General features: G+C 53.6%; 2 protein-coding genes across 6 annotated transcripts; one reads left to right on the plus strand and one right to left on the minus strand.

Moving 5' to 3' along the window:
* The first annotated feature begins 755 nt into the window (after positions 1 to 755).
* Positions 756 to 6,556, plus strand: LOC105491407 (centromere protein T). 2 transcript variants are annotated; one of them, XM_011757785.3, is made up of 13 exons: positions 819 to 1,101; positions 2,189 to 2,279; positions 2,420 to 2,507; positions 2,627 to 2,723; positions 2,845 to 2,981; positions 3,123 to 3,159; positions 3,367 to 3,509; positions 4,178 to 4,336; positions 4,638 to 4,961; positions 5,211 to 5,304; positions 5,870 to 6,046; positions 6,135 to 6,239; positions 6,323 to 6,556. In XM_011757785.3, the coding sequence occupies exons 1-13, from the start codon at positions 992 to 994 to the stop codon at positions 6,444 to 6,446; spliced, it is 1,686 nt and encodes a 561-aa protein (XP_011756087.2). In that variant the 5' UTR covers positions 819 to 991; the 3' UTR covers positions 6,447 to 6,556. The 2 variants fall into 2 exon arrangements, with proteins under 2 accessions (XP_011756088.2, XP_011756087.2); XM_011757786.3 differs by lacking the exon at positions 4,178 to 4,336 and having other exon boundaries at positions 756 to 1,101.
* An 88-nt stretch (positions 6,557 to 6,644) lies between these two features.
* Positions 6,645 to 21,067, minus strand: LOC139355265 (translin-associated factor X-interacting protein 1). Of its 4 annotated transcripts, XM_071089933.1 has the most exons (15): positions 20,957 to 21,067; positions 14,392 to 14,504; positions 13,797 to 13,923; positions 10,982 to 11,075; positions 9,919 to 10,115; positions 9,434 to 9,569; positions 8,879 to 9,048; positions 8,637 to 8,796; positions 8,431 to 8,561; positions 8,151 to 8,276; positions 7,867 to 8,019; positions 7,639 to 7,748; positions 7,336 to 7,462; positions 7,133 to 7,239; positions 6,645 to 6,957 (listed from the first exon to the last, which is right to left on the minus strand). In XM_071089933.1, exons 2-15 carry the CDS (start codon positions 14,487 to 14,489, stop codon positions 6,717 to 6,719), a joined length of 1,977 nt encoding a protein of 658 aa, XP_070946034.1. In that variant the 5' UTR covers positions 14,490 to 14,504; positions 20,957 to 21,067; the 3' UTR covers positions 6,645 to 6,716. The 4 variants fall into 4 exon arrangements, with proteins under 4 accessions (XP_070946034.1, XP_070946035.1, XP_070946036.1 ...); XM_071089934.1 differs by lacking the exons at positions 13,797 to 13,923; positions 14,392 to 14,504 and having other exon boundaries at positions 20,957 to 20,993; XM_071089935.1 differs by lacking the exons at positions 10,982 to 11,075; positions 13,797 to 13,923; positions 14,392 to 14,504 and having other exon boundaries at positions 20,957 to 21,017.
* Between the last annotated feature and the right edge of the window lie 2,441 nt (positions 21,068 to 23,508).

The raw sequence follows: 23,508 nt of genomic DNA on the forward strand, positions 1-23,508 counted from the left end.
CCGTCTCGGCCTCCCAAAGTGCTGGGATTACAGGCTTGAGCCACCTCGCCCGGCCGATTAACAGAACTTTTGAGAGCCAGAATTCATCTCAAAATTGCTCGTGTTTGGAGATCATAACATCAGTGCTGGATCACAAACAGCCTATTAGCCTTGGAGCTTCCTGGTCTCTTCTGATAGAGATAGGCCCTATAGACAGATTTGCAAATGCGGATCTTTTCAAAATGCTTTTATTATTTTTTGAGACGGGGTCTCTCTCTGTTGCCCAGACTGGAGTGCGATCATGACTCACTGAAGTCTTGAACTCCTGGGCTCAAGCAATGCTCCTGCCTCAGCCTCCCAATTAGCTGGGACTACAGGCGCGCACCACCATGCCTGACTAATTTATTTTTATTTTTTGTAGAGACCAGGGGGTGGGGTCTCACTTTGTTGCCCAGGCTGCTCTCGAACTCCTGAGCTCAACCTATCCTCCTGCCTCGGTGTCCTAAAGTATTGGAATTACAGGCGTGAGCCACCGCCTAGCCTGCAAATGCAAATCTAACCAGGTCGTATGTAGGATAAAATTCTTTTTCCTGGCCCAAGCGTCTCTCCTCCTCTTCGGAGAGAGAGATGGGAATGAGAGAGCCTTCTAATAATAGCAATTGCTAGTTACCAATGCCCTGGCTTACCGTGTTTTAGACTCTATGAGTTAAACATTAACTCCTTGAATCATTATAAGCTCCTTGTTAGGTGGGTATCAACCTCAATTTACAGATGAAGAAGCCAAGACTTGGGCTACTTGCATTACATTAACCGAGGTTTACCCGCAGCGAGGCTGCCTCCAAAGCAGACCGAGCTTGCAACCATCACCGTCCACCCCGCGAGTTGTGATAGGGCGAGAACTACAATTCCCGTGGGGCTGTGCGGGAGCATCGCGAGAGTTAGCTTAACTGTGGCGGCGGGAAGGCGGACCCTGCTGCTGGCTGGGCGGTTAGGAGGGCCCGGGGCCGAGACGATGGCTGACCACAACCCTGACGGCGACCCTACGCCGCGCACTCTGCTGCGACGCGTGCTGGATACAGCGGACCCGCGCACCCCGCGGCGACCCCGGAGTGCTCGGGCTGGGTATGTGAGGGGGCTCCCCGAGTACTTGAGCAACTAGAGGGACTGGGGAGTGGGGTCTGGGTGGGACCCAGGGCCGACTCTGTTCGAGAGGAAAACTAAGTCTCAGAGAGGAGCAGGGCCTGGGACTCTGAGAACTGGCTCTATTGCTCTAGCCGGGCCCGGGCCAGCGGTTTGTGCCCTGCCCCCAGGGCTCCAGCAGCCAGGCCTCGGGACCACAGGGCCTGACTGATCCCAAGTCTTTGGGGGCTCGGCCACTGGAGATGGAGGATAGGCGCTCAGAATCTCACCTTCTGCTCTATTCTCTAGGCTGCTTTCCTCAAACCAGCCAGGGTTTGCCTAAGCATTTGCCCTGAACTTTTTTTTTTTGCCCGAGGGTTCCCACTGTTCCTGCGCATCGTCTTACTGTCTCCAGCTTGGAAATGGGAAAGGAGCTAGAGGACAGCCTGGGCAGAAGTTGGGAGGCAGCAACTGGAAGATGCTTTGCTAAGGAGCAGGGAATTTGGCCTGACTTGGTGGGAGTGGCAGTGGGTGAGGGCTGTGGTGTGCTCATGGTGCATCGAATGCATACGTTGACATCTGCCAGACTGGGACAATGGAGTTCCTTTATAGGAAATGAGAAGCCATTCATTATAGGTTTTACACCCATGAGGTGGGAGCTGCGCCCTGGGAACACCCAGAGACTAAGGTGTCTGGGGTACCAGGTTCTTAAAAGATTTTAAAATACTTTAATATCCTTCATGGATTGTTACTTTCATGTCTGGGATGGATGCTCTTCCAATTGCTCCTCTTGTCTGTGTGGCTAACCCCTACTTACCCTTTGTGATTATGCTGAAGTCATCTCTGTGAAGCCTTTCCCAGCCCCTCCTGGTTGGTTCACTCATATGCCGTCTCATTCCCATACCCCAGGGGTCTTCTTCGTCCACACTGCTGACATAGGGCTGGGAACAGGGGCGACAGTAGGGGCAAGTGGTTTCTGGGTCCCTTGCCCTGAGGGAAAAAGCCTTCAACCAAGACCCAGATGAAGGCATGTCTCTATGTTCTCTGTCCCTCCTCACTGTAATTCTCAGCGTTGCTGGTCTTTACGCAGAGCCCAGAGAGCCCTGCTTGAAACGGCTTCCTCCAGGAGGTTGAGTGGCCAAACAAAGACAATAGCCAAAGGGCGTTCCCGTGGAGCCAGGGTAAGTACCCCACCCACTGACCCCAAAGGGCCCTGGCTGCCTCGGGGAGGGGGGTTAAGGTCTAGCTCTGCTCTGGAGCCCACCTTGAGGAAATCTCAAGGCAAACGGACAGACTGGTTGCTTGGTGCTTTTGCCGATAGTCTATTGGCAGATCGGCCCATGTTCAGGCCAGGGGGCACTTGGAGGAACAGACACCTCGGACGCTGCTGAAGAACATCCTACTAACTGGTGAGTGAGTGCTGGCCTGCCGGTCAGAGTTAGGTACCAGTCCAACACCAGTCTTGTGGTATCTTTCATTCAGGGTGACCTGTTCTGTCAGCCCCACCCTCTCCCTGGTGTTTCTGCAGCCCCAGAATCTTCCATCCTGATGCCCGAGTCGGTAGTGAAGCCAGTGCCAGCACCACAGGTGGTCCAACCCTCCAGAAGAGAGAGCAGTCGCAGCAGGTACACAGAACTCCACCCCCTTGGACTGTGCTATGGGCAGCTTAGTCAGGGAGTTTCTTGAGGGTTGCAAAAGCCAGAATTGGACTTCCTGGCCTGTCTGAGATAAGCTCCATTCTTATAGCCTGGAGCTGCAACTTCCTGAGCTCGAGCCCTCCACAACCCTGGCTCCAGGTCTGCTGGCCCCTGGAAGGAGGAAACAGAGGCTGAGACTGTCAATGTTTCAGCAGGGAGTGGACCAGGGGCTGCCTCTCTCCCAAGGTGAGGCCCTGGACACCACTTTTGCTACCCTCTCCCTCCTGTCCTCTGGAGAGGCTGAGGAGTCCTGAGAGAGGGCCCTCAGAGGCCTGGATCACTTAGCACGGTTTTCTTCTTTTACATTATCTTGCCGGTTGCTGACAGAGCCTCAAGGGAATGCTGATGCCTCTTCCCTCACCAGGTGCTGTTCTGGGGGTGGGTGGAGGAGAGGCTTGGGGAGGGAGGTGCTGCCTGGGATGGAATCTGGCCACACTACTCCCTGCCAGTTTTAGCCTCACAGCATGTTGGCTCTGTTCTAAGAGATGAGAGCCCCAGGGCAGATGGAGGGATCTCTGGGCAAACTGGGTGTCAGGTACCTGACTCCTCTGTGCCTCCCTCCTCTCACCAGCTCCCTCAACCTGACCTTTGCCACACCTCTTCAGCCACAGTCAGTTCAGAGGCCTGGCTTGGCCCGCAGACCTCCCGCCCGCCGAGCTGTAGATGTGGGTGCCTTTTTGCAGGATCTGCGAGATACTTCCTTGGCTCCTCCAAGTAAGATTGAGGTTTTCCCCTGCTGACCTTTGGGGAAAGCTCTCCCTGCCATGACAGATAGGAGGTGATGCTGAGTCAGGGTTGCACCCCTCTCGGTGGGGTCAAGGACAGCGAGCAACTCTGGTCAGTGGGTCTACAAGGAATTTCTGCTTTCTTTCCACAGGGGGCCCCTTACCTTGGTCCCTCGGTGTCTCCCAGGGCCCCATATCCTTAAACTATAGGGCTGGAGGTCGGAAGGGGGTGTGGTGTGGTGGCTGAAACTTTTTGAAAGGGGCCAGGTTTTAGGATCAGCTGGCCAATTCGAGCTGACCTGGGAGCCTGATTGCAGAAAACAAGTTCACCAGGGTAAGAAGAGAGTTTGGGAAGAAGGAGCAGAACAAGCAGTGAAGAGGTTTTTTAAGTGGGCAGCTGGTGGGTGGGCAGCTGTGGGGGCTTGGGACTGCCAGGCAGAGGAACAGGAAGGTAAGCAAGGAGGGCTGTAGGAGATAAGGCCTCACGTGCTAGATCGTCTTCTTTCTCTGAAGGCCACTCAGGGCGAACTCATGCGGCCCACTGTCCAGGCTCTGGCAATGCTGAGTAGCAGCCAGTGGGCCTGGAATAAGCTGAGAGCCAGCTGGCCCCTGATCTCCATGTGACAGCCTCAAAACCTGTTACTACTCTGCCCACAGACATTGTGTTGGAGGACACCCAACCCTTCTCTCAGCCCACAGTTGGCTCCCCCAACGTGTATCACTCCCTGCCCTGCACGCCTCACACTGGGGCTGAAGACGCTGAGCAGGCTGCAGGTCGCAGGACACAGAGCAGTGGGCCTGGGCTGCAGAACAATAGTGAGTGTGTGGTGCCGATGGCCTGGAGCCAAACTTAGCTTGGGTGAGAGTTGACAATGGTGGTTTTCCTTCTTCAAGCCCCTCTGTGCCCCTAGAGCCCCCTGGCTGTGGCTGCCTCCTTCATCTAAGAGCAGAGTCCATGTTGGGCCAGGAGACTTCAGATCCATGTCCTGGTGCTGCATCTGGCTTTGTCTTTCCTCAGTGGGCAGGGCTGGGTCTGCTAGTCCATCTTTACCCTTCTCTGCGCTATGCAGCCTTGGCCTGCTGCATCTCCAGCCTGTATTCTCTTCCCTTCACTCAGGGCCTGGGAAACCAGCCCAGTTTCTGGCAGGAGAGGCAGAGGAGGTCGATGCCTTTGCTCTGGGCTTCCTGAGCACCAGCAGTGGTGTCTCTGGAGAAGATGAAGTAGAGCCCTTACACAATGGAGTTGAAGAGGCAGAGAAAAAGATGAAAGAAGAAGGTGTGAGTGTGAGTGAAATCGAGGCAACAGGAGCACAAGGACCCAGCAGGGCAGAAGAGCCTGAGGGACACACACAGGTGACAGAAGCAGAGGGATCCCAGGGGACTGCTGAGGCCGAGGGGCCAGGAGCATCTTCAGGGGATGAGGATGCCTCTAGCAGGGCAGGTAAGAGGCCCAGTGCAGGGGGTGACTGGTGACAGCTGTGTTCAGGCCCCAGCACACAGAAAGGCCTTGCCTGGGTTGTGTTTCCGGGCACTGGTGGTGGTAGGGGTTCAGGGAGACTCTGAGGGGCACCCGCTTGGCTGGAGCTAGATGGGTTCCACCAGAAACAGGACAGAAATACTGTGGCTGTGCTGGCCTGGGTGAGATGGTCAGGCCTGGAATTCCTGTGACCCCATCCTTCTTCCTTTGTAGCAAGTCCAGAGTCGGCCTCCGGCACCCCTGAGTCTCTCCAGGCCAGACGACATCATCAGTTTCCTGAGCCAGCCCCACCGCCTGGTGCTGCAGTGTAAGATCCCACAACCCCATTCCTCATGGGCCTCTTGGGAAGGGAGCATTGGGTACGCTGTGTACATAGGGTCCTCCCCCTTCCTACGGGTATGCAGATGATTACCTAGCAGGGCAGCCGGAGCTGGGCTGGGGAGAGCTCACCAAGAGCACCTCTGCCTCCAGAGCTTAGAGGAGCCTGGGTGAGGGGAAAGGGGAAAGTATGTGGTCGGTTTGTAGTCAGAAAAGTCTTCCTGGAGGATGATTAGCAGAATCGGGAAAGGCAGCAGTAGAGTAAGGGAAGAGACTGTCCATTCTAAGGCCTGGGGTCATGGACCCAAGCAGGTATCAATACAGATAAGCCTGAACTAGGATGTCAAGTCGACTGTGGAGGAACAGAGCCCCAGGGAAAGACTGGCCTCTTTGTGGCCCCCTGACCCAGCTGCCCCTCAGCAGGTGGTCAGGGCTGCTGGTCCTGGCTGGTCAGGGCACATGGTCCCCAGCCTCGGCAGGAGCCAGCAAGACTTGCCCTTGAATAAGGGCCTACTGAGGCAAGTTCAGCTCCCTCTGTGCACTGTTGCCCTCAGCTTATCTTCAGAGCCTGCAGAGCCTCTGTTGGTCAGGTGTCCCCCTAGGCCCCGGACCACCGGCCCCAGGCCCCGGCAAGATCCCCACAAGGCTGGACTGAGCCACTATGTGAAACTCTTTAGCTTCTTTGCCAAGATGCCCATGGAGAGGAAGGCTCTTGAGATGGTGGAGAAGTGGTGAGTCCTGGGCACGTGGGGTAGGGAGAGGAACCCCTTAGGTCATGATCAGACTGTTCAGCCCGCTCTATCCCCACCTTCTTGGCAGCCTAGATAAATATTTCCAGCATCTTTGTGATGACCTGGAGGTATTTGCTGCTCATGCTGGCCGCAAGACTGTGAAGCCAGAGGACCTGGAGCTGCTGATGCGGCGGTGAGAGGGCGGAAAGTGTGGGGGTGCTGGCTGGGGGAGCTCTGGCGCTGATTCTGCCTGTCCTTTCTCTTCCTCCACTGCAGGCAGGGCCTGGTCACTGACCAAGTCTCACTGCACGTGCTAGTGGAGCGGCACCTGCCCCTGGAGTACCGGCAGCTGCTCATCCCCTGTGCGTACAGTGGCAACTCTGTCTTCCCTGCCCAGTAGTGGCCAGGCCTTGACACTTTCCCTGTCCCCACCTGGGGCCTCTTGCCCCCACATATTTCTCCAGGTCTCCTCCCCACCCCCCCAGCATCAATAAAGTGTCATAAACAGAATATTCTGCATTTTGGTACATGTCCTGGGGCCAGCCAGGCAAGGACTGATTCCCCCCCACAACTCCCCAGCACAGTCTGGAGAATGGCATGGGTTTAGACAAACGCTTTTATACTAAAAGCTAGGGGTTAGCAGGACGAGCACGCAGGCTGCACACAGGCTCTAGTTTGCAGGCTCTGGCTCTCGAGGTCCCGCACGCCTGATGTCAATCACCTGAAGCCGCTCCAGGGCAGTCTGGAGGATTTCCACCACGCCTTCTTCCTTCTCGTCACTGTCCTCTGGCAGTTCCAACTCAGGGAGCTGGAAGGCCTGGCTCATGTAGGTGTTCACAGTCTGCTTGTCCAGGCTGGGGTCGATGGTCATCAGGGCCCCTCGCAGCTTGGGCAGAGTCACCTCCTCATGGCTGCCCCACAGGAAAAGAGAGTGACAGGCCCTGACCCCTCCTCTCCATGCCCCAGACTCCCAGGTGCCCTCCTCTGTGCTGAGCTTGAGTAGTGGATGGTGCATGGTACACAGGGAGACCCAGGGGCTTCAGGGGCCCAGCCTGTGGGACTTGCCTATGGATCAGGGTCACTCACAGTTCTATGCCCAGCTCCTGCTTTAGCTGCAGTAAGTACTCATCCTTCTCATCCATGTATTGTTCCCAGAGCTTTTGCACAAAGGGCTCACTCTGGCCCTCCTCATCCTGGGATGGGCCACAAGTCAGGGGGAGGGCATATTGGCCTGGGTCCAACCAAGGCTGGGGCAGGGGCCAGGCCAGTTCCCGGACCCACATACCCACCTCCATAAACAGTGAACGGTAGTTGAGCAAGTCTGCATTGCTGCTGCTGGGATGCCAGCCCCCTGCCTCCATCAGCTCCTGGATTTGCTCTTCTGTCTTGAGAGGGAAGGTACTCTTGAGGACAGTGCTGTAGGGGAGACATGAGGGCCAACAGGGACCTGCTGAGGCCTGCTTGTGCCTCTCCGTAGTGCTCAAAAGGGAGTGAGTTCCAAGGCTGTGGCCCTTCCCACCAGGTGCCCCTTTTCCCTGCAGATGCAGGAACAGTTGGGTAGGAGTTGGGGGTGGCCTGGACCAGCCTCTCACTTGAACTGCTCCATGGTTAGTAGCCCCTCGTTCTGACTGTCAGCATTTGTCATCTCCTTCAGCAGCTGGGCTACTGTCTCCTTCTGGGTGACATACACATTCTCACTCCGCTATAAGGAGAGAAGCATTATTCACTTGCTCTTCCTGGGAGTGGTGGGGGCAAAGCTGGTCTATGCTAGGGACAAAGACCCCTCTCAGTCTCCCCAAGGGGAATAGGCCCCAGCTCACCTTTCCCATCAAGACTGCATAGAACTGACTCATAAGCTCGTTGGAGTGGAAGATCTTGATATTTTCAAAAATAGTGTAAGCCCAGGCCATGGCATCACTGGGCCCAAAGCGACGCTCAAGGAAATTGAAGAAGAAGTCTGGGAATGTCTCTTTCTGCGGGATTGAGGAAATGCTCGGCCAGCCTGCCTTACGGTTGGTTGGCCCTCATCCCTGGCACCTCTGGACCTCCAGAGGACCCTGGATATGAAGACCACGCTGGACCAGAGTGGCTGGTGAGATCTGACCTGCTCCTCAGCAAGACGTTCCTTCCAGGCATCCTTGAGAAGGTCGACCACATCCTTCTTGCTTGGCTTCTTGTTCTCCACGAGGCCATCAAACCGAAGAAAAGCAGGGATGGCTTCCCCATAACCCTAGGAGGGAGGATATCAGCTCATCTCTGGACCCATCTGTGGCCCCACCCTCAAGCAGGGAAGAGCCCCAGTTGGTTCCCCGAAAGCTCATCTGAGCAGCAGGGCATAGCTGTTCTGACTCTGGCCCAAGCCCCACTCCTGGGGCCTCCCCTACCAGACCAGGGAAGAATTCTTTCTCCCGCAGCAGCCCTGAGCCAATCTCTTCCAGGAGCACGTCCACCAGCTGGTCGCTGTTCTTGCCCTCAGCCAGCATCTGCCAGCGCTCTGGGCCCCCAGCCACCACATCTGCATGTGGGGAGAGGGAGCTAGAGTCTGGGCCCACATGTAAGCAGGACCTGGGCCCCCGCTGGCTGCCCTCACCTTCACATTTGGTCCAGTCAGGCCTTGGCGTGGAAGTGCGCTGGATCTCCTGCAGCTCAGAGAAGAACTGGTCCCGCTCCTTCAGCGTGCTCATGTGCAGCTGCATCAGGATCTCATGCTCCTTGCGAACCTCCTCGTAGCTGGCTCTCAGGGTGTCCAGCTGTGGGCAAGGACATTGGCCCTGGCCCCCCACCTGTGAGACCCCGTCCTACCCTCCTGGCCCTGCCTGCCTGCCTCAGCACCTGCTCCTGAAGATCCTTGTTGGTCTTCTCCTGCATTTCAAAGTCCCTCCTAGGGACTACATCTCCAAAGTTGGCCTTCATGGTGTTGAGTTCCATCTGCGTGCGGGTCAGGTCTTGCCGGGTCATCTTAAGAGCCAGGGTTAACTTCACAGGGTCCTCCCCCCAGATGCCTGCCAGGGGAGGGGGCCCACCAGCCCGTGTCACCCTGGCTTTCTCGGGTTGCCCGAAGCCCTCTGCCCTTCCCGTTTGGGGTTCCCTGGGTCTTGCCCACAGTGCTACCAGCCTAGGGTTTCAGGCTAAAGTCTAGAAGCCCAGGAAACTGAGTAACAGGCCTGTCCAGCCCACCAGGAGCCTAGGCTGCCTCAGCTACCAACTGTGTTCCTACAATTCTCAGTTCAACTCAGAAGATACACAGCCCTGGGAGAGGCAGGGACATCTCCCCCCTGAATGGTTATGGAATGAGCAGGTCTTAGGAATGTTGAATGAATGGGGCTTAGGAGTGAGACCAGACTCCTCCAGCATCTCAGAGAAGAGAGAAACCCGATTCAGGCTTACCTGGGGACTGGGCTAATGACATGTCCTCTCGCTGGTACCGCAGCTCGTTCAGGTCTGCGATGAGTATCTTACGGGCATCTCGCTCACTGAGGTAGTGCAGGTACTCCTCAGCCAAGTTCTTCCTCAGTTTGGCCACCTGTGGAGAAGGTGGCTGTGTGGTCAGGGGCTGCCCTTGAACCCCTGTATGCAGTCGGTCACCCCAGGGAGTGGGCTGGGTGCTGGGTTGCCCCATTAGGGCCTGCGAACAGGAAAGGTGAAAGAAGAAGGAGATTGGCCATTTCTGAGAATTCGGCAAGGTACCACTGCTTCCCCCTTTGGGGAAAGTGCTGAGCCTAGCAGCAGGGCAGAGGGTGGAGTTAGCAAGGCTCTGGGGGTAAGGTGGTGGCTCAGTGTGTCACTCCTTGTAGAAAGGCAGAGCGGGGTAGGGGGTCACCCTTGTAGTGGGATTGGCAGGAATTCGGGGTCATCACACCACTTCCATTCACCTCGCTCTGCAGTGAAATCTTCTCCTCATTCTTTTTGTCGATGAGTTTTAGTAAATTCATCTTCTCTTTCTTGAGCAGGGAGATTTCATGTTTCTCCTCAGCTCTCATGGCCAGGATCCTCTCATTGCAGTCCTCATTCACAGTGACAAGCTTGGCCTTCAGGGGCTCCAGAGCCCGGATCTTCTCCCTTTGGTGGGCTAAGCAGAGACAGGTGGGAGAGCTGCTTTGGGGCCATGGACAGAAGACACAGACCCTAAGGTCATGGGTGAGTGGCTATGTCACTTGCAAACCCCAAGAGTCTCTGCATGCCTTGTTCAAAGCCATGGTCCCTGTTTCAGGCCTTCCTGCACTTGATTTTAAACCAAGGGCAGAGTTCAGATGAAGACCAGGGTGTCTCCCGTGTCCTTTCCCCTACAGCCTTAAGTCCTGCAGCTGCACTATGCCCTGTACCTCCTGAGCCTGGCAGGGGAGCCTGCTGACTCCCAGAGGTGCTCACTCTCTCCTGGGGTTCACTCTGTTTTCAACAGGGACGGCTCCACTGTGCTTCTCAATGACAGGGGTGGTCAGGTGCTCTGGGGTGCCCTATAACGGAACAGTCTGTGCAGAATGGCTGAGGGGCTTTGGTGACCTCAAGGCCCAGTTGGGTAGCTGCCCCCGCCCTGCTGTGGAGCGCCAGAAGGTCGAATAGGATCTTCTCCACCCCTTCCAGGCTGGGACAAGGAGGGGAGCTGCATTTCTGCATTTTTTTTTTTTTTTTTTTTTTTGCGATGGAGTCTTGTTCTTTTGCCCAGGCTAGAGTGCAGTGGTGTGATCTCAACTCACTGCAACCTCCACCTCCTAAGTTCAAGCAATTCTCCTGCCTCAGTCTCCCAAGTAGCTGAGATTATAGGTGTGTGCCACCATGCACAGCTAATTTTTTTGTGTTTTTAGTAGAGACAGGGTTTCACTATATTGGCCAGGCTGGTCTCAAACTCCTGACCTCAAGTGATCCACCACCTTGGCCTCCCACAGTGCTGGGATTACAGGTGTGAGCTACTGTGCCTGGCAGGAGGTGCATTCTTACCCAGCATCCCCTCATATGCATTCTTGATGGAGGATAGTAATGGCTTGTACGTTTTGAAGTCCTCTATGAAGAACTCAAATATCTCTCTGTAAGGCTGGCAAGAAAAAGGAACCCATCATCTCCTGGCCCACAGCTGCCACCCTTAGTGGGGAACTATTTTTCTTTTTCTTTTTTCCTGAAATGGAGTCTTGCTCTGTCACCCAGGCTGGAGTGCAGTGGTGCGATCTTGGCTCACTGCAACCTCCGCCTCCCAGGTTCAAGTGATTCTCCTGCCTCAGCCTTCTGAGTAGCTGGGATTACAGGTGCCCGCCACCATGCTAGGCTAATTTTTGTATTTTTAGTAGAAACGGGGTTTCACCATGTTGGCCAGGATGGTCTCAATCTCCTGACCTCATGATCCACCCACCTCGGCCTCCCAAAGTAGAGGGATTACAGGCGTGAGCTACTGTGCCCGGTCCTGTGTTTTTCTTTACTGGGCTTAGTAGTATTCCGGCGTAAGGCTGCCAGGTCACTTATATTCAAGTAAATGCCCTAGACACTACCTGGGTACCTCACAGTGCCATGGAGCCTGGGGGGCAGCTCTCTGGAGGCCTGTCCTGATGCTGTCTTTGAGGCCTAGTGGACCACCATGACCATAGACAGATCTCCACTCTGTGCCTGAGCCCCTCTCTGGCTCTCCAGGCAGCCAGCCTCTTGCCTTCTAGACACAGTATCATTGGCCTCTCACTTGTAACCTCTTCCCATCTTAGAGCCTGGTAGATTCAGGAGATTGAAGGTTGTACCCTTGCGTCCTGACATGCAAGTAGGGGTGTGGTCCCCTGTCCCATTTGGACACATGGGAGGTTTCTGGAGGCAGCATTGCTCACTGAAATGAGCACAGTTAGCCGGGCGCGGTGGCTCACGCCTGTAATCCCAGCACTTTGGGAGGCGGAGGCGGGTGGATCACCTGAGGTTGGGAGTTCGAGACCAGCCTGACCAACATGGAGAAACCCCGTCTCCACTAAAAATACAAAATTGGCCGGGCATGGTGGCACATGCCTATAATCCCAGCTACTAGGGAGGCTGAGGCAGGAGAATCGCTTGAACCTGGGAGGCGGAGGTTGCGGTGAGCCGTGATCGTGCCATTGCACTCCAGCCTGGGCAAACAAGAGTGAAACTCCGCCTAAAGAAAAAAAAAAAAAAAAAAAGAAATGAGCACAGTCTCCAGAGTCAGCCCTGAGTTTGAAGCCCAGTCCCACTACACCATAGTGGTATGCCTTCTTCCTTATCTGCTCAGGAGATCGATGTAAGGCCCCAGCCCAGGGCCTTGCACTTGCACACAGCCAGTGCTCAGTAAATGCTTTAGTCAATGACTAAGTCAAAAGGCAGGAATTATCTGTCATCATCCTTGTTTGAGCAGATTTGGTGATTCTCTCCCTAATATATACCGGAATCTGGGTTGGATCTTATGTATATATATCTCTGTCTCCCTCCCTCCCTCCTTATGCATCTGGGCTGGTTCCTTAAGCTTGGGGTTGTTGCCACTGGGCTGGTAAACACGGCGTGACCCCTGCTTGCCCAACTGCCAGCATCAGGCTCCATTCACTGATGTCGTGACCTAACCTGGGCACCAGGGATCACAGAGCTGTAGGGACTGGGCACAGCATCCAGGCCACCTGACTCAGGTGAGGAAACTCTAGCCTCAGGAGACTTTCACATCCACATTGCAGCCTTGCCTGATCACTGGCGTTTTCTTTCTTTTTTTTTTTTTTTTGAGACAGCGTCTCACTCTGTCGCCCAGGCTAGAGTGCAGTGGCACGAACTTGGCTTACTGCAAGCTCTGCCTCCTGGGTTCATGCCATTCTCCTGCCTCAGCCTCCTGAGCAGCTGGGACTACAGGCGCCCGCCACCACGCCCAGCTAATTTTTTGTATTTTTAGTAAAGATGGGGTTTCACTGTGTTAGCCAGGATGGTCTCGATCTCCTGACCTGGTGATCTGCCCGCCTTGGCCTCCCAAAGTGCTGGGATTACAGGTGTGGGCCACCGTGCCCGGCCTTCTTTTTTTTTTTGACAGAGTCTCACTCCGTTGCCCAGGCTGTAGTGCTGTGGCACGATCTTGGCTTACTGTAACCTCTGCCTCCTGGGTTCAAGCTTGCAGCTGGGACTACAGGCGCCCGCCAACACGCCCGGCTAATTTTTTTGTATTTTTAGTAGAGACGGGGTTTCACCGTGGTCTCGATATCCTGACCTCGTGATCCATGTTGGCCAGGCTGGTCTTGAACTCCTGACCTCAAGCGATCCTCCTGCCTCAGCCTCCCAAAGTGCCGGGATTACAGGTGTGAGCCTGAGCCACTGTGCCCGGCCTCACTGGCATTTTCATAGGATGTTTCTTGCTTCTGTTCAGGGAAGGAGACCCAGGAGAGCTGGGAGAGGTGGGTATCCCCTGAAGGTCTGAGGTGCTCACCTGGTAGGTGAGGCTTTTTTTGTTTTTGAGACGGAGACTCACTCTTGTCGCCCAGGTTGGAGTGCAGTGGTGTGACCTCGTCTCACTGCAACCGCTCCCTCCCGGGCTCAAGTGATTCTCCTGCCTCAGCCTCCTGAGTAACTGGGACTACCAGTGCTTACCACCATGCCCGGCTAAATTTTGTACTTTTAGTAGAGACGGGGTTTTGCCATGTTGGCCAGGCTGGTCTCGAACTCCTGACCTCAGGTGATCCACCCGCCTCGGCCTCCCAAAGTGCTGGGATTACAGGTGTGAGCCACTGTACCTGGCCGGTAGGTGAAGCTTCTTCCCACCCTTTCCCCGCCCTCCCCAAGTTTCTTCTGTGGCTCTGACCTGCAGCCTTAGTTCCTGGGTGGAATCTGTGCCCAGGTCCAGCAGGAGGAGCTCCTTGCGTAGGTAGTTTTCCAGCTCCTCCAAGTACCGGGGCTTGGCAGTGCGAAAGGGATGCTGCTGGCAGCTCCTGCAGGGGATGGTGGCTGATAATGTGGCCAGCACCCCCACGGGGCTCTTTTTTTTTTTTTTTTTTTTTTTTGTTTTTTTTTTTTTTTTGAGACGGAGTCTCGCTCTGTCGCCCAGGCTGGAGTGCGGTGGCGCGATCTCGGCTCACTGCAAGCTCCGCCTCCCGGGTTCACGCCATTCTCCTGCCTCAGCCTCCCGAGTAGCTGGGACTACAGGCGCCCACAACCGCGCCCGGCTAATTTTTTGTATTTTTAGTAGAGACGGGGTTTCACCGTGGTCTCGATCTCCTGACCTTGTGATCCGCCCGCCTCGGCCTCCCAAAGTGCTGGGATTACAGGCGTGAGCCACCGCGCCCGGCCCCCACGGGGCTCTTGTGCCCTCAGTCTGGGGCAACACACACCCCTGCCGTCTCCTGGCCCAAAGCCTGGCCCATGCCAGCCCACTCACCATGGGACTGACCCTGGCTTACCCTACTCGCTTCCGGTAGTCATCTGAACAGGGTTTTCGATTTTGCAAAATGGTCTGGCCACTGGTGTATGTGGGCCATGGGGACAGGTGCCCACCCATGGAGAACTGACCAGTCTGCAGGGAGGGACAGGTGGGGTTACCATGGCAACATTGCTCCCCTTACTAATGTTTCTCTCCATCCCTCCTCCCCCAGTCCTGACTTTTTTTTTTCTTTTTGAGACAGTCTTGCTCTGTTCCCCAGGCTGGAGTGCAGTGGTACGATCTCAGCTCACTGCAACCTCCACCTCCTGGGTTCAAGCTATTCTCTGCCTCAGCCTCCCGAGTAGCTGGGATTATAGGCACCCACCACCATGCCTGGCTAATTTTTGTATTTTTAGTAGATACAGGGTTTTACCATCTTTACCACACCCAGCCAGCCCTGAGGTTTTTTACAGACATCTCTCAACATGGTTCATAATTAAGACTGTGGGTTCTTGAGTTAGAGAGGGCTGGGGTTAAGTCTCAGATGTCCCTTATTAGCTATGTCAACTTCTCTGAGCCTTAGTCCTCACGTCTGTAAAAGAGGGATGATGGTAGTCTTTGTCACAGTGTATTGATGTGAGGATGCAATGAGAAAGCATAGTCGGGCATAGTGGCTCACGCCTGTAATTCCCAGCACTTTCCGAGGCTAAGGTGGGCAGACACAAGGTCAGGAGATCGAGACCATCCTGGCTAACACGGTGAAACCCCGTCTCTACTAAAAATACAAAAAAAATTAGGCTGGGCGCAGTGGCTCACGCGTGTAATCTCAGCACTTTGGGAGGCCAATGCGGGATCATGAGGTCAGGAGATTGAGACCATCCTGGCTAATGTGGTGAAACCCTGTCTCTACTAAAAGTACAAAAACAAAATTATCTGGGCGTGGGGTGAGTGCCCTTAGTCCCAGCTACTCGGGAGGCTGAGGCAGGAGAATGGTGTGAACCTGGGACGCGGAGTTTGCAGTGAGCAGAGATCGTGCCACTGCACTCCAGCCTGGTGACAGAGCAAGACTCAGTTTCACAAAAAAAAAAAAAAAAAAAAAAAAAAAGCTGGGTGTGGTGGCATGTGCTTGTAGTCCCAGCTACTTGGGAGGCTGAGGCAGGAGAATCGCTTGAACCCGGGAGGCAGAGGTTGCAGTGAACCGAGATCGCGCCATTGTGCTCCAGCCTGGGCAACAAGAGCAAAACTGTCTCGAAGAAAAAAAAAGAGAAATAGAGAAAGCATAATGTGCGCTTTATATGGACCCTGGCACCTGCTAGGAACTCAGTAAAGATCAGCCATTCTGTCCTGGCCAATGGCTTATGCCTGTAATCCCAGCAGTTTGGGAGGCCAAGGTGGGCAGCTTTTAGCACTTTGAGGCCAAGGTGGGCAGATCACTTGAGGTCAGGAGTTTGAGACCAACCTGGCCAACATGGTGAAACTCCATCTCTATTAAAAATACAAAAATTAGCTGGGCATGGTGGCGCATGCCTGTAATCCCAGCTACTTGGGAGGCTGAGGCAGGAGAATCTCTTGAACTCGGGAGGCAGAGGTTGCAGTGAGCTGAGATTGAGCCATTGCACTCTAGGGGGGGAGACAAGAGTGAAACTCCATCTCAAAAAAAAAAAGACTATCAAAATGGATGTAATTATTTATGTATGTATGTTTATATGTATGTATGTATTTATTTGAGATGGAGTCACACTCTCTTGCCCAGGCTGGAGTGCAGTAGTGCAAACTCTGCTCACTGCAGCCTCTGCCTCTTTTTTTTTTTTTTTTGAGACAGAGTCGCTCTGCCGCCCAGGCTGGAGTGCAGTGGCCGGATCTCAGCTCACTGCAAGCTCCGCCTCCCGGGTTCACGCCATTCTCCTGCCTCAGCCTCCCGAGTAGCTGGGACTACAGGCGCCCGCCACCGCGCCCGGCTAGTTTTTTGTATTTTTTTAATAGAGACGGGGTTTCACCGTGTTAGCCAGGATGGTCTCGATCTCCTGACCTCGTGATCCGCCCGTCTTGGCCTCCCAAAGTGCTGGGATTACAGGCTTGAGCCACCGCGCCCGGCCAGCCTCTGCCTCTTGAGTTCAAGCGATTCTCCTGCCTCAGCCTCCTGAGTAGCTGAGATTACCAGTGCCTGCCACCACGCCCAGTTCTTTTGTATTTTTAGTAGAGATTACAGGTGTGAGCCACCGCACCCAGCTCACACCTGATTCTCAGCACTTCGGGAGGCCCAGGCAGGTGGATAACCTGAGGCCAGGAATTTGAGACCAGTCTGGCCAACATGTTGAAACCCCATCTCTTCCAAAAATACAAAAATTAGCCGGGACTGGTGGTACACGCCTGTAATCCCAGCTGCTCCGGAGGCCAATGCAGAAGAATTACTTGAACCCTGGAGGAAGAGGCTACAGTAAGCAGAGATTGCACGACTGCACTCTAGTCTGGGCGACAGAGAGAGACTCTCTCTCACCAAAAAAAAAAAAAAAAAAAAGAGATGGGGTCTCACTATGTTGCCCGGGCTGGTCTCGAACTGCTGAGATCAAGAGATCCTCCTGCCTTGTCCTCCCAAAGTGCTGGGATTACAGGCTTAAGTCATGGCGCCCAGCCTAATTTTTATAAAAGCACAAAATAATCCTGGAAGACACCTGAGAGTTTATTTTTTATTTTTTTCTTAGAGACAGGGTCTTACTCTGTCACCTAGGCTGGAGTGCAGTGACCCGATAACACCTCACAGTAACTTCAAACTCCCGGGCTCAAGAGATCCTCCCACCTCAGTCTCCCTAGTAGCTAGGACTACAGGGGCACACCACCACTCCTGGTTAGTTTAAAAAATCTTTTTTGTAGAGATGAAATCTCCCTATGTTGCCAGGCTGGTCTCAAACTCCTGGTCTCAAGCAATCTTCCTTCTTTGGCCTCCCAAAGTGTTAGGATTACAGGTGTGAGCTGGCCTTGTTTTTCAGACTTTATTTTTTGAGACTGAGTCTCGCTCTGTCGCCCAGGCTGGAGTGCAGTGGCACAATCTCTGCTCACTGCAGCCTCCGCCTCCTGGGTTCAAGCGATTCTCCTGCCTCAGCCTCCCTAATAGCTGGAATTATAGGCGCATGCCACCACGCCCAGCTAATTTTTGTATTTTTAGTAGAGATGGGGTTTCACCATGTTGGCCAGGCTGGTCTTGAACTGACCTCAGGTGATCCACCCACTTCGGCCTTCCAAAGTGCTGGGATTACAGGCGTGAGCCACCGTGCCCCGTGGTTTTTCAGACTTGTGAAAGACCAGCCCTTGGCCGGACGCGGTGGCTCATGCCTGTAATCCCAGCACTTTGGGAGGCCAAGTCGAGCAAATCACGAGGTCAGGAGAACCAGACCATCCTGGCTAACACGGTGAAACCTCGTCTCTACTAAAAATGCAAAAAATTAGACAGGTGTGGTGACACCTGCCTGTAGTCCCAGCTACTCGGGAGGCTGAGGCAGAAGAATCGCTTGAACCTGGGAAGCGGAGGTTGCAGTGAGCGAAGATTGTGCCGCTGCGCTCCAGCCTGGGCGACAGAGCGAGGCTCCGTCTCAAAAAAAAACCACCACCACCACCACCACACACACACACACACACACACACACAAAACAGTCCTCGTGTTCTGTCTACTGTTTCTACCGGGAGAAAATGGGGCTACCCTCCTTTGCTTGCAGAGGCGAGTGGAAGCTGGAGAACCAGCTGCCATGGCCGATTGTTGGTGAGGTTATTAACAGCTGAGGGATCTCCGCCCGGTAGGCTGGAACGCAATGCTCCCCGGGCGCTCCGTGCTCTCTGCTTCTCCCGGTAGGTAAAAACGGGAAGGCGGCCCTGGAGGGACGGCGGGAGGGAACACTGCCCCCTGGTGGTTGATGTCGCTCTAAAGAAAGTTGAAATGAAAAAGCCTGGCTCACGGAAGGTGGCAGCTGAGAAGGCTGCCTGGGAGCCTCAGGGCTCTCCCCTAGTCATCAGGTCTTTGGGTTGCGCTTGGTCTCTGCGAATAATCCATATTGACCCCAGCTTTCTCCTCCCTGGAGTCACTCCCACAGGAGTGTTGGACCAGCCCCACAAAGTGTGTGGCCCATGTGTTTCCTAATTCCCCACGAGGGTCATGGTCACACAAGGAAAACCCATGCTGTTCCACTGTGAGCCAGAGTTGTAAGTTTACTCAAATGTGTTTTTTCCCTTATGAGATTTGGACAATGGCTATTTGCTGATTAATAACAATCCTATGATCATATCAACAAGAGCCCAAAAGTACTTAATAAGACAGCATTGGGGCTGGGCACAGTGGCTCACGCCTGTAATCCCAGCACTTTGGGAGACCGAGGCAGGCGGATCACGAGGTCAGGAGTTCAAAACCAGCCTGACCAACATGATGAAACCCTGTCTCTACTAAAAATACAAAAATTCACCAGGCATGGCTGGGCGTGGTGGTTCACGCTTGTAATCCCAGCACTTTGGGAGGTGGAGGCAGGCAGATCACGAGGTTAGGAGATCAAGACCATCCTGGCTAACATGGTGAAACCCCGTCTTTACTAAAAATACCAAAAAAATTAGCCGGGCGTGGTGGCGGGCGCCTGTAGTCCCAGCTACTTGGGAGGCTGAGGCAGGAGAATGGCATGAACCTGGGAGGCAGAGCTTGCAGTGAGCCAAGATGGCACCACTGCACTACAGCCTGGGCAACAGAGCGAGATTCCATCTCAAAAAAAAAAATTATCCAGGCGTGGTGGTGCACGCCTGTAATCCCAGCTACTCAGGAGGCTGAGGTAGGATAATCACTTGAACCCGGGAGGCGGAGGTTGCAGTGAGCTGAGATGGCGCCACTGTACTCCTTCCTGGGCAACAGAGCACGACTCTCAAAAAAAAAAAAAAAAAACAGCATTGGGCTCGGTGTGGTGGCTCACACCTGTAATCCCAGTGCTTTGGGAGGCCAAGGAAGAAGGATAGCTTGAGCCCAGGAGTTCAAGACCAGCCTGGGCAACGTAGTTAGATCCACTACAAAAAATACAAAAAATAGCCAGGTGTGGTGGTGCACTCCTGTAGTCTCAGCTACTCAGGAGGCTGAGTGGGAGGATTGGTTGAGCATGGGAGGTGGAGTCTGCAGTGAGCTGTGTTTGTGCCACTGCACTCCAGCCTGTGTCAGAGCAAAACTCTGTCTCAAAAAAATAAGATTAGCTGGGTGTGGTGGCATGTGTCTATAGTTCCAGCTACTTGGGAGTGTAAGGTGGGAGGATCACTTGAGCCCAGGCATTTGAGACTGAAGCAAGCCATAACTGTACCACTGCACCCTGACAGGCAAAAGCCTGTCTCAAAACAAACAAACAAACAAACAAACAAAACGCATTCATTTCTTTTTTTTTTTTTTTTGAGATGGAGTCTTGCTCTGTTGCCCAGGCTAGAGTGCAGTGGTGTGATCTCGGCTCACTGCAACCTCCACCTCCCGGGTTAAAGCGATTCTTGTGCCTCAGCCTCCTGAGTAGCTGGGACTACAGATGCACCACCATGCATGACTAATTTTTATAATTTTAGTAGATATGGGGTTTCACCATGTTGGCCAAGCTGGTCAAACTCCTGACCTCATGTGATCTGTCTGCCTTGGCCTCCCAAAGTACTGGGATTATAGGCATGGGTCACTGCACTCAGTTCTTTTTTTTTTTTTTTCAATTTAAATTTCATTTCTCGGCCGGGCGCGTGGCTCAAGCCTGTAATCCCAGCACTTTGGGAGGCCGAGGCGGGTGGATCACGAGGTCAGGAGATCGAGACTATCCTGGCTAACATGGTGAAACCCCGTCTCTACTAAAAATACAAAAAACTAGCCGGGCGTGGTGGCGGGCGCCTGTAGTTTCAGCTACTTGGGAGGCTGAGGCGGGAGAATGGCGTGAACCCGGGAGGCGGAGCTTGCAGTGAGCCGAGATCACACCACTGCACTCCAGCCTGGGAGACACAGCGAGACTCCGTCTCAAAAAAAAAAAAAAAAAAAAAAAAAAAAAAAAAAAAAAAAAAAAAAAAAACTTTAAAACAAAGGAATGGCGGAGAGATCTGGAGTGAACATGGTAGAGACACATCTCTTTCCTACTGCCTTCACACACCTACTCAGCAATGATGGAGCTATCAACATTTGGCAGCCATTCAGGTAGCCTGTTAGATACTAGGGCCATAAAGACAGAAAGATATAGTCACAGCCTTGAAGGACCTTGGCAGATCGGGTGTGACCATCCCAGCAGGTAGCACAGTGCCTGGCGTGTTGGCGGGAGGGATGTGAAGTGAGGTCCACTGCAGAATGCTGAGCTGCAGGCGAGGGGTGTCTGTGGGCAGAGGTGAGTTCTCTCTCTGCCTGGGGAGATCCGGGAAGGCTTTTCCGGTGAGGAGCAGGCAGCCAGAGTACACCTTTCTTCCCAAAGCGTGGTGGGCCTGGCCTCTCTGAGCCATACTCTCTGAGAAGAAGCCACTTGGTGGGCATGTTTCAGGTGGGTATGTTTCAGGTAGGTGGTACTCTTGGGTTGCAGGAAGGGAGACAGATAGGGTCTGGGGACTGATATTTGAGGTTCCAAAACAACACTGTCACTAACCAGCGTCCTTCGTTTCTGAAGAAGCTTGCGTTTCTGGGTACTCTTGTTTTCTGTGATAAAGGATTCATCTATGGTCACTCCTGAAGGTTGTGGCTGTAATCTGCACAGAGAAGGGAAAACTGATGGTGGGTGACAGAGTCCAGAGTTGGGAGAGAACCCCCATCCTTCCTAGATCCACAAGGCATAGCCATCTCCCCGAGCTAGGCTCTGAGTCTTCCCAGTGCTGCTCCAGATTCCCAGAGAAACTGCCAAGCAAGTCCCTGGCCTTGGGTCCAAACCATTTGCCCTACATTCCCAGAAACATTCTTTTCATCACCAAAATTTCACCAACTACTGCAGCAAGATACCGATATCCCCCCATGAACCCAGAGAACCCCATGGGCCTATACTTCTGTTCAGTGTTCAACTGTGGCTGTGATGTTGGTTTCACGTACACAACTCTGGCACACTCTGGGGCTGTGATACAAAGGGCAGGTGCTGTAGGACAAGAAGCACAGGGTCTGGGGTCCAGGATCTGGGGTGTAAGTCTGAATCCTGCACTTACTGGCTGATAGGGTCTAAGGGCTGACATCTGGGGTTCCAATAGGACCACCCTTGAGCAAGTCATTTAATATCTCTCAGACTGGTTTCTTCACAAAGAAGTGGAGACAACTGTTTTTTTTTTTTTTTTTTTTTTTTTGAGACAGAGTCTCACTCTGTCACCCAGGCTGGAGTGTGGTGGTGCGATCTCAGGCCACTGCAACCTTCATCTTGCGGGTTCAAGCAGTTCTCTGCCTTAGCCTCCTGAGTAGCTAGGATTACAGGCACCGGCCACCACGCCTGGATAATTTTTGTATTTTTAGTAGAGATGGGGTTTCACCATGTTGGCAGGCTGGTCTTGAACTCCTGACCTCGTGATAAACCTGCCTTGGCCTCCCAAAGTGCTGGGATTACCGGCGTGAGCCACTGTGCCCGGCCAGAGACAACTCTTGCTTTGCGTATCTTACACAGTTGTGAAGTTTATTTTATTTATTTATTTATTTTAAGACGGAGTCTCGCTCTGTCACCCAGGGTAGAGTGCAGTGGCACCATCTCAGCTCACTGCAATCTCCACCTCCCGGGTTCAAGCGATTCTCCTTCCTCAGCCTCCTGAGTAGCTGGGACTACAGTCCCCTGCCACCATGCCCAGCTAATTTTTGTATTTTTAGTAGAGATGGGGGTTTCACCATGTTGGCTAGGCTGTCTTGAATACCTGACCTCAAATGATCCATCCACCTCCGCCTCCCAAAGTGCTGGGATTACAGGCATGAGCCACCACCGCGACTGGTCTGAAGTTTTTTTTTTTTTTTTTTTTTTTGAGACGGAGTCTCACGCTGTTGCCCAGGCTGGAGTGCAGTGGCGCGATCTCGGCTCACTGCAAGCTCCGCCTCCCGGGTTCCCGCCATTCTCCTGCCTCAGCCTCCTGAGTAGCTGGGACTACAGGCGCCCGCCACCGCGCCCGGCTAATTTTTTGTATTTTTAGTAGAGACGGGGTTTCACAGTGGTCTCGATCTCCTGACCTTGTGATCCGCCCGCCTCGGCCTCCCAAAGTGCTGGGATTACAGGCTTGAGCCACCGCGCCCGGCCTGGTCTGAAGTTTAAATACGAATTAGCTGGGTGTGGTGGTGGGTGCCTCTAATTCCAGCTACTTGGGAGGCTGAGGCAGAAGAAGCACTTGAATCTGGGAGGCGGGGGTTGCAGTGAGCCGAGATCGCACCACTGCACTCCCGCCTCAGTGACAGAGTAAAACTCTGTCTGAAAACAAAACAAAAAAAATTAGATGTGTATCTGGGCGTGGTAGCTCATGCCTGTAATCCCAGCACTTTGGGAAGCCAAGACAGACAGATTGCTTGAGCCCAAGAGTTCGAGATGAGCCTGAGCAACATAGTGAGACTTTGCCTCTATTTATTTATTTGTTTATTTATTTATTTCTGGTTTCAAACTCCTGACCTCAGGTGATCCGCCTGCCTCAGCCTCCCAAAGTGCTGGGATTACAGGCGTGAGCCACTGCACCCAGTCAATTTTTTTTTTTCTTTTTTCTTTTTGAGACAGAGTCTTACTCTGTCACCCAGGCTGGAGTGCAATGGCGTGATCTTGGCTCACTGCAGCCTCTAACTCCCAGGTTCAAGCGATTCTCCTGCCTCAGCCTCCTGAGTAGCTGGGACTAAAGGTGCATACCACCACGCCTGGCTAATTTTTGTATTTTTATTAGAGACAGGGCTTCACCATGTTGCCCAGGATGGTCTCGATCTGACCTTGTGATCTGCCCGCCTCAGTCTTCCAAAGTGCTGGGATTACGGGTGTGAGCCACCATGCCCGGCCTATTTTTTTTAATAAATAAAAAAAATGAGATATGCAAAATACCATGTAAACTGCAATGAACTGCTAGATGTTCATTATGACTGTAGAACGGGAAAAGCCTCTTAGGACAGCCATCCTAGGAAGGCATTTGAGGACCAACAGGGAGGGCTACTGTGGGCAGGCAGGCTCAGGTGGAACAAAAGGAAGAAGTAATTCCAACAATCCATGGGGTG

Source organism: Macaca nemestrina, unplaced genomic scaffold, assembly GCF_043159975.1.
Source record: "Macaca nemestrina isolate mMacNem1 unplaced genomic scaffold, mMacNem.hap1 Scaffold_172, whole genome shotgun sequence".
Taxonomy (NCBI): Eukaryota; Metazoa; Chordata; class Mammalia; order Primates; family Cercopithecidae; genus Macaca; species Macaca nemestrina.